This window comes from Synchiropus splendidus, chromosome 13, assembly GCF_027744825.2.
Source record: "Synchiropus splendidus isolate RoL2022-P1 chromosome 13, RoL_Sspl_1.0, whole genome shotgun sequence".
Taxonomy (NCBI): Eukaryota; Metazoa; Chordata; class Actinopteri; order Syngnathiformes; family Callionymidae; genus Synchiropus; species Synchiropus splendidus.
The window spans coordinates 11,550,952-11,560,011 of NC_071346.1; the positions used below are offsets into that span (position 1 = coordinate 11,550,952).

Below are 9,060 nucleotides of genomic sequence, written 5' to 3' on the forward strand. Positions count from 1 at the left end.
AGATATGAACTATGAAAATGACAGTACATAATAAAAAAAAAACATGAACAGGTTTATATTTATTTATTTCATCTGCGCACATATGTTCCTTTATGTTGCCAGCGAATGACAATCAAATGTAACAAGCCATTCCATGTGCACAAGGCTTTTCTATACATCTATATACACTGTGTTGCCATCTCATCCTTCATATTTACAATTCAGCATGGATAAAATTAACTTTACCGGATGATAGTAGCACGGCTTGACGACATGTCAGATATTTGATCAGGCTATTACACCAACACCTAATAACCAGTGGATTTAAAACCATGTACTCCAAGCATGATCCTCCAGTAAAGTTGGATTATTGTGTCTCATTGCTATTAATCCCAGGATGTACGGACCAGAAACAGCTTACATTTTGATTCCAGCCATTTTACGAGAAGCCGTGTGTAATGGAGAGATTCCTTTACCTAATGATACATTCCATTTTATAAAACAAAAATATGCCGTCACAAATAAATGGGTAAATTGAGTGGAGACTAAATCTACCACGGCAAAATCATTTTCAGAAGGAGATAATGTCGTGGACAGCATGAAATCATAAAATCATCCCACAGCAGCAGCTTTTCCATCAACCAGGCTTTTCAGAATTTTCTTACATGACGTTTATATCATCTGGAATCCAAGGTCTTGCCCTCCAGGACCATTTGGATCTCTTTGGCATCCAGAGTCTCGTACATGAGCAGAGCATCTGCGAGGTTCTTGTGCTCTTTAGCATGAGACTTCAGCAGGGTTTTAGCACGGTCGTACGACTCCTATAAACAAGCACAAGCAAGTTGAACACCGAATGAAAATACATTACTGTGACCTATATATGAAACAAACCTTCAATAAAACTCTGACTTCATTTTCCACAGCAGCCTGTGTCTCTGGACTTTGCGCTGTCATGTCTTTGTAAGTCATCACCCCCAACTGTAAGTGTAAATATATACTTCAGTAACACAGACAAAGAAGAAGAAAGATGAAATGTAATTAAGGTATGATATTAAGAAGTGAAAATATGGCATGACACCGACTGAAATATTTCATTTTATATTCACTTAATTTGAATATAAATCAACTACGGACTAGACGTTCAAGATCAAAAGGCAATTTATTTCAATGTATTTTGAGGAACCAGAAAAACACAAAAATGCCCAATGAAAAGAACATTTTAGTCTTAAAACAAGACCAAGCTATATTTACTGCTGAAGTGGTGGTGGTGACTAAAAGAGAAAGAACAAAAAAGGCACCACGAAAATACAGGCACCCGTTCCGCATATGACCCCGGGTCGCACTTTGCCCAGGTTTGATTTAGAGGGTGCTGCTCATATTCCGAAGCGCTCTATAGGACGGAAATTACGGTACTAAAACAACAAGACAATCCTTGCTACCTTACCTTTTCACACATTCCAAATCGTGTGACCATCATTTTAGCAATTTTCGTTGCACTGTCAAAGTCACTTGAAGCACCTGAAGGAGAACATAGAAGCCAAATATTGGACGACACCAGTGAGATTTAGTTATGATGTGTTTGAAATTATGAAAACATATTTCAGCAGGAGCATCAAAGCACAGTTTACTAGCTAGAAATCAAATTAAAAACAACACAACATTGTCATTATTGCCTTTTGAAATAACAAAAATAATGAATTTAATGACTAGTACTTCTAATTGTCATTTCATTAATTGGGTTTCAACTCTTGAGTTAATAGCTAAATAACATACAACATATAACATTTCTATGAACATAAGAGCCAGTGTTTCTCAATGAAGTAAATCTGGTAACTCTTCCTGACCTGTAGTGATGTTCTCATGGCCAAATATCATCTCCTCTGCAACACGGCCACCCATGCTGACGTCCATCTGCGCCAGCAGCTGCGAGCGAGTCTCACTCCAGCGGTCGTTCTCTGGAAGCATTGAAACCTTTTCCAGAAGAGAGGGAGAAACGTAAAAAGTGTATCCTTGTCTCCGGGAAAATACCACAAAGGGTGCTCCATTACATGTCCCAGACTGGGCCCCCGGGGCATGATGGTGGCTTTGTTGATAGGCATGGCGTCTTTGGTGTAGAAGGCGACGATTGCGTGGCCTGACTCGTGATACGCCGTGATCTGCCTGTTCTTCTTGTCTATTTCTGCACTCCTTCTCTCAGGACCTTGAACACCAGAGAAGTTGACACTTTACTTAAAGTAACTTCATATTGATAATGTCCAACTGAACTAGTCACATGATAAAAACTCACCCATGAGAATCTTGTCTTTGGCAAACTCCAGCTCCTTCATGGAGACCATGTCCTTCCCGTCGACTGCTGCCTTCAGGGCGGCCTGGTTTACCAGATTTTCCAGGTCAGCGCCAGAGAAGCCCACAGTGCCCCGAGCAATAATTTTGGCCTCAATAGCTGCACAGAGATCAAATGACACCCCCAAGTAGACATTATGAATGAAGCAAACAGTACAAAAGTTTCCAATAATAAAGCCAGAAAATGATCTGTATCTCACCTGGATCTACTTTGATCTTCTTCAGGTACCAGTTGAGGATTTCTGTGCGTCCTTTCACATCTGGCTTGGGCACAGTGACCTGCATGTCGAAGCGCCCTGGGCGGACCAAAGCACTGCAAAAAGTAAACTGCTACTTCAGTAGCTCAGCGATGCAGCCGTGTCTACAGAGCAGAAGCAGACATACTTATCTAAAGCCTCAGGGAAGTTGGTCGCTCCAATGATGATCACACCTTCATTTGTTTTAAAACTAAACAAAAGAATAAATAGTCTTCACCTTATGGTTTCAGTTTACAATTCCCCTGTTGCTCTGGGGAATAAATTAAAATTAAAAAACAACACTTTAAAGAGATTGGTTGATGCTCACCCATCCATCTCAGCAAGAAGTTGATTGATGGTCTGTCTGGAGTACGGGTGCATCGGAGACTCGATTCTTTTCCCACCTACACTGTCCAGCTCATCGATAAAGATCACACAAGGTGCATTAGCCTTGGCTTCCCCTGAAGACAAGCAACAACAGATAAGTCACTTCCACCGAATCATTGGGAGGTTGGACTAAAACTAAAGTCCTACTGAAAAGGTTTCTGATGCGACTGGCTCCCACTCCAACAAACATCTCATCAAACTCGGACCCAGAGGCGTAGTAGAAGGGCACGTCTGCTTCTCCGGCCACAGCTCTGGCCAGAAGGGTCTTGCCAGTCCCAGGAGGGCCGACCAGCAACACGCCTGAGGGTAACAGGAAATTTAACAAGGGCACTTTTCAAGAACTTTGATACTTCAAAGTGAAATTCCAATACCTTTGGGCAGTTTTCCTCCAAGAACGGTAAACTTCTGCGGGTTTTTTAAGAACTCGACCACTTCCTGCAGCTCATTCTTGGCTTCTTCAACGCCTTTGACGTGTTCAAATGTCACATTTTTCATTTGCACGGGATCCACTCCTGAGTCCAGGCCTGTTGTGGTTCGGAACCGCACTGTCAAAAATGGTTCGATTGAAGCATTGATTTAACCACACCATCAAATGCACATTTAGTTTATTGGGACAGAAATGAGTCGTTACCCGACATGAAGGGGGTCTTTGACAGACCGTAAATTCCAGCTATCAGTAGAACCAACAGGATGAGCCGAGTCCTTCGTAGAGAGTCTGAAAATGAAACAAACATTGCATGAATTCTGAAGACAAGCTTTTGTTTTGTGTTTTGTTGTGTTTCTGTTTTTTAGACAGCATGACGGCAAACGGCAGCACTTTCCTAGTTGGTGGGATCCCCACTGACCATTGCAATAAAGCTGATTCAACTTGCCTTGAGTACGTTGTGTTAGGACTTGCGCTTTCAAGAAACCCTCGGCGAAGCCCCTCTTAAAAGCATCCTGATGTCCGTCCGGTATGTTCTTGCTTTTGGTCAGGCTCTCGAGGCTATCCACGTCAATCATTTTCTCACGATTCAAAAACCCCTGCAGGGGACGTGACGAGGTGGGTTGCTTGGTTCAAACGGAGGAAACAATGAGACGATAACAAACACAACCCATACTTTACCTTCATGAAGGTGGGTGTGAAGGGTTCAGGCTCAATCGTTCGAACAAAATCTGACTGCAGTCGTCTGGTTTTGGTCCTTAAAGTTTTAAAGCCACGTCTCTGGACCCACACTGAAATAATGAACTGTTAATGAAGTACATAGCGCATCATTTTTCCAGTATTAACTGAATGGAACCTGAATGCTGCTGTAAATCCTGGCAAACCATTTGAAGTGCAGAGAGGCGCTTCCTGGGAAGAAACGGACTGGTCACATGATTCAGTGAAAAACCTGCAAGAAAGGTAGGTAAATAATTTAAGCAAATAAATGATTATATAATGGTAATGTTCCATAATTTCATTTCCTCACCATTCTTGTTTTCATAAAAGGAATATGAAGAACAATGTGAAGTTCTCCAGCAAGTAGAATCCACAGGTCGACTACATGTTTCCTGGGATTTCAGACCTGGCAACACACTGCTCACCAGCTCATCCAGCTGCTCGACCCCCAAGTCAGACAAGCCAAACTCTCGCAGGTTTAGCATGTGCTGAAGACGAGAAGCAGTGTGTCAACAAAAGCAGCGACACACACTTTGACTGCTTTGATCATGGGTACCTCTTGGGGCTGGGGTTCTCCGTCACGTTCTTTTTTGGCTTTGACAGAAGCATTGCTGCTCCCTCCAACAGAATTCTTCAGGGAATGGAGAACGTTGATGAGGTGACTTAGTGGAACAGTCACCTGTAAGCACAAGTACCAACTTGACAAAAGCGCACTACTTCAACAGCGCACCAAGTGACAGTTCAACTAATATGTACGAAGCGTAACCTAATTAAATAGGACTGGACACCGTATTTTTGAGGTGCCGGAATATGTGCGTGAATATTGTATGTTATCTCCTCATCCCATTCAGCCATATGGGCGCATTTTATTTAGTTCACATATAACATGGTGGAATAGTATCGATGATATCTGACATAACAGTAAACAAACAGAAAGTAAAAGGGTCGTATTAACATGACGCTAAGGTGACATAGGCGCATTTTATGTAGTTCATATGTTAACAAGCAACATGGTGGAATATTTACCGATGATATGTCTGACATAACAGTTAACAAACAGAAAGTAAAAGGGTCGTTGTAACATGACGCTAAGGTGACAGCTAGCCACACAGTGGCAAGCTAACATCGCTAACACCGAGGCCTTTAGCTCGTTTTCTCACCTGAGGTTGAACAGTCGCTGACAATGAAAACATCTTGATAGTTTTTTTTAGAACAACAACCGCGCTTTAAATACTAGTTGCATCAGTGTTCCTGAGTAAGACGTCCTTATGCCACTTCCATAACAACAGAACACCGGAAATAAACCGGAAGTGACATAGACTAGTTCTGTGGCGACGATAACAATAATAATAATAATTAATTAATTAAATCGATGGTAAATGAATTCATAGATTTCGTAAGGAATGAAGGGTCAACCAATATTTAATGCAATAAATATTTATTTTAAAACAACAGAAACAGCATCGCCTGAGATGAGCTGCATTCAAGTCACCTTCACAGCGTTTGAGTGTTTATGCTTCACAGAACTGTAGTGCTGAGGTGCCGCTTATTTGCAATAAATTAATACATCTATATTGACTCATAGGTGCTCAGTGAAGTCATTTGAAGAAGAAACAAACTTGGTGTTGTTTGTTTTTTTTACAATATCTACTTACATCCTAAAAAAAACATTTTCTTGCATGGCCGTCTCGCTTTATGGAAGCAAAATCATGTATTACACATGTGCAGCAGCAACAACCAATATAAAATATAGACCTATAAATAAGTAATCAACGGTCACACATTAAAACACAGCGAGTGTACATGGATTTGTCCTCCACAAAGGACAAAACACGATATGTAGTATTCATCCGTTACAGTTTAAATCAGGCTTCACCAGCAAGTGAGTCAGGTGGTTCTTCTAGAAACAAGCAGAAAAAAACAAATAATTATACCACATGTTCTTGTATTAAATCTGTTGAATCAGAGTTGAGCTTACCTTTTCTTTTGCTGTAAGACTAACTGTACGAGCCAGTAAGAAATGAAAGGCCAAAGTGACGTCAAAGCCACTGTAAACGTCGAGTGCTCAAACGGCCACCAGGAAGGTCTCAACAGCTGTTCAAAAGAAGCATCCTCCTTTATCATTCGCCAGTTCATGGGGATGCGGTTTAATGCTCACCATTCGCACAACTGCCATCGAGGTGTGTCTCTGTGGGGAAGGTGATCTTGACTGAAAAAAATGGGGATACATAATATCAACTCACTCATATGAATTTACTTTTATTACATTTTTTTCCAAAGAAATTCTTGCATATCTGGTGTATTAAAAAATGAAATGAAAAACTGTGAACTGACTGTTTTGTAAAAAGAGGCACACACCAAATAACACAAAACACAAGTATAAATTAGCTATTTTGTTTAGCTAAAAAAATTGATATATTCTCGATGATTAAATTACCTATCGCAAGTGTTAAATTAGACAGGTTTCTTCTCCGATTCTTGATCTGTTTACCTGTGTCAGAACCTCAAGCGTGTGCAGCCTTTGCAGAACCTTGGTCATGTCATGTTGCAGCTTCAGCAGAGCGAGAGCTATTTGCTGGTTAATGTTCCCCGCAGGAGAGTCACTCAGGTATGAATAATCAGTTCGAGCACATCCAGATTCTGAGGAAGGAGAGTGCAAATTGTAACAGTAACAGTGTATCTCACAACATTCTCATCTTGACTACAATGTACAACAGCGATTTGATATGATGGGCGCATAATCACCCTCTGAAATCATCGTCATGCTGCTTTCAAACCAACAAACACTCTGCCTCACTGTGTCCATTCTTGTTCCAGGAGAGCAGGTTTTTGGCAGGTCCTTTGTTTGAGAGGGTCAAAACACTTGTTTTAATTGACATAAAATGTAATATTGGTTTTCAATATATAAATGGTTAGAATAAGAAAAGGTAACAACATGGGTCGCACCTCTTCTGCTGCAAGATTCTCCATGGAGTCACAGAATTCCTCATTATCAGAGTCTAGTATTTTTCCTTTCTTCTTTACAAGTTCAATATCATGTTCTAAAAGATTTTTGAAAAATACATGTACATGTTAGATAAGTCACTTCCACCGAATAATAATATATAAACATGTATTATTCATATTCACATGATAGAATGTCGTGTATCATGGATCACTCTTATACATCCTTACCACTCAAGAGTCCATTTAAGTACATATTCAGATTGTTTGCTTCACTGTGCTCAACACAACACGCCAGCTCCTCCTCCTCCACCTCGCTGTTCAGAGAGCTGTGCGTCCCATTCGTACAGGAGGACATGCTAGGCTCCACACTGCTGGTGGATACCAAGGTATCACATCTCCACCGCTCCACTGTCAGATACGTTGGATCAGAGCGGTAATCTGGTGAATATTTAGGAACAGAGAAACCATAAATAGCCATATTTTTTGACAGCAACATCGAATCACCTTTGGGAAACACTGAGCACTGGAGTTACCTTTCTCTTCTTCTTTTTTGTCATCTTCACTTTTTGCCTCATAAGACTGATCTCCTTCCTCAGTTTTGTGCAAGTCACTTCTTTCCTCTTCTTTTTCAAAACTGTCTCCACATTCCTCCTCTTGATCTCTCTCACCACTCTTCACAATGTCCGTATCTTGTACGTTTTGTATATCATCCCACAGATCACCATAGCCTGTGCAATGGCGGAAACATTTATTAGACGTGAAAAGTAGTCAGTAACAAACCATTTCAGTTTGCTATGCTGTTTAAATAAGTACTTGCCTTCCATTGTCGGTTTCTTGATTGAACGTAGCAGCTCATCTGAAACAGAAATGCATAGAAAGAATAATTTCAAGACGGCTGTGCCTATTTGATTTGAAGAAGGATGCCGACAGAAATAAAAGCAAGTACCCTTTTGTGAGGCAAACGGTCTCGTGAATGTGCTTTTTTCGTGTTTCTTTTCAACCACGTCCTCTCCTTCTACCTCGGTGTAAAAGTCCCCGAGCTTCTGCACCAGGTCAGAGACTTCGTCTGAAACTGGAATGGTCTCTAATATCTGACATCAAAATACTGTGTTTATTAAATTCTCATTCACTCAACACTAGAATCTTAAAACGCACTAACACTCACATGTATAAATATAGAAAGGTATACAGTAATTACCAGCTGGATGTCTTCAACATATTTCTTCATGGCATCTTCTTTAGTCATGTTTCCCAATGCGTTCCATGCATCCCTGGACAAATACAACCACTTGTAATGATCGATATCCCAGGTTATTGTTAAGTTAGTGCCGGATTATCTTTGCACCATGGATGCATTATAAATTTTCAATTGTTAAATTCAACTTATAAGCACATGTCGTATCCCCAGGACTCACCATTTAGCTTTTCCGTTTGGGTCCCAAAAACCTATTGGTCTTGGGATATTACAGGGGCCACAGGTGGCTTGTTTGTGGTAGCTATAGAACATCATCATCATGTCATCTGAGGGTTGAAAGGGACCTGAGGATGGACAAAGTGTGAACACTTCTTTATATCTAGGTTTAGTTGTAAAAAATAATCCATAGCTTTTGACGCATTGTTACTTACAGTTATAACTGAGTAAACATTGAATAAAATAGATGATAAACCACAAATTTACATATTAGATTTTAGAGGTCAGAGTTCTTCTCTAATAATAGTGTTATAACGGATTCAAAGCCGCATCAATTTCCACAGCAGGAAAGGTAACTGAAATCCTTTAAATCTCGACCGGCCCATCACCTTCTTCAGGCAAACTCCAAACCACTTTGACTGCTGCATCAAACTGAGCCTCCAGATTTATGGGTTCCTCCCCCCGAGACATGCTGAGTGGCAACGTTGACAACAATCGAGTCCGATTCAACCGTTCAGCAAGACGGGACCTAAAATCTTAACGGAGATTTTTCTCTACATTTGCCACTTCATCGTCGTAACTACCCTACCGGTGTATGTCTGCAATATACCGTTGAC

The 9,060-nt window shown here is 40.7% G+C and overlaps 2 protein-coding genes across 5 annotated transcripts; both read right to left on the reverse strand.

Annotated features, from left to right (window-relative positions):
* Positions 1-48: 48 nt before the first annotated feature.
* On the reverse strand, positions 49-5,391 carry yme1l1b (YME1-like 1b). Of its 2 annotated transcripts, none has more exons than XM_053882894.1 (18): positions 5,247-5,391; positions 4,643-4,765; positions 4,397-4,574; positions 4,226-4,318; positions 4,051-4,160; positions 3,818-3,968; positions 3,577-3,660; positions 3,317-3,469; positions 3,093-3,245; positions 2,887-3,019; positions 2,707-2,769; positions 2,523-2,635; positions 2,267-2,422; positions 2,028-2,179; positions 1,824-1,950; positions 1,424-1,497; positions 871-957; positions 49-800 (listed from the first exon to the last, which is right to left on the reverse strand). In XM_053882894.1, exons 1-18 carry the CDS (start codon positions 5,277-5,279, stop codon positions 657-659), a joined length of 2,127 nt encoding a protein of 708 aa, XP_053738869.1. In that variant the 5' UTR covers positions 5,280-5,391; the 3' UTR covers positions 49-656. The 2 variants fall into 2 exon arrangements, with proteins under 2 accessions (XP_053738869.1, XP_053738868.1); XM_053882893.1 differs by having other exon boundaries at positions 3,317-3,490.
* Positions 5,392-5,553: 162 nt separating this feature from the next.
* LOC128769824 (acyl-CoA-binding domain-containing protein 5-like) lies at positions 5,554-9,052 on the reverse strand. Of its 3 annotated transcripts, none has more exons than XM_053883831.1 (13): positions 8,833-9,052; positions 8,448-8,571; positions 8,231-8,303; positions 7,979-8,075; positions 7,850-7,888; positions 7,566-7,760; positions 7,261-7,470; positions 7,033-7,127; positions 6,832-6,925; positions 6,578-6,726; positions 6,245-6,295; positions 6,065-6,180; positions 5,554-5,986 (listed from the first exon to the last, which is right to left on the reverse strand). In XM_053883831.1, the coding sequence occupies exons 1-13, from the start codon at positions 8,912-8,914 to the stop codon at positions 5,974-5,976; spliced, it is 1,338 nt and encodes a 445-aa protein (XP_053739806.1). In that variant the 5' UTR covers positions 8,915-9,052; the 3' UTR covers positions 5,554-5,973. The 3 variants fall into 3 exon arrangements, with proteins under 3 accessions (XP_053739806.1, XP_053739805.1, XP_053739807.1); XM_053883830.1 differs by having other exon boundaries at positions 7,979-8,123; XM_053883832.1 differs by lacking the exon at positions 8,833-9,052 and adding an exon at positions 8,659-8,820 and having other exon boundaries at positions 7,979-8,123.
* Between the last annotated feature and the right edge of the window lie 8 nt (positions 9,053-9,060).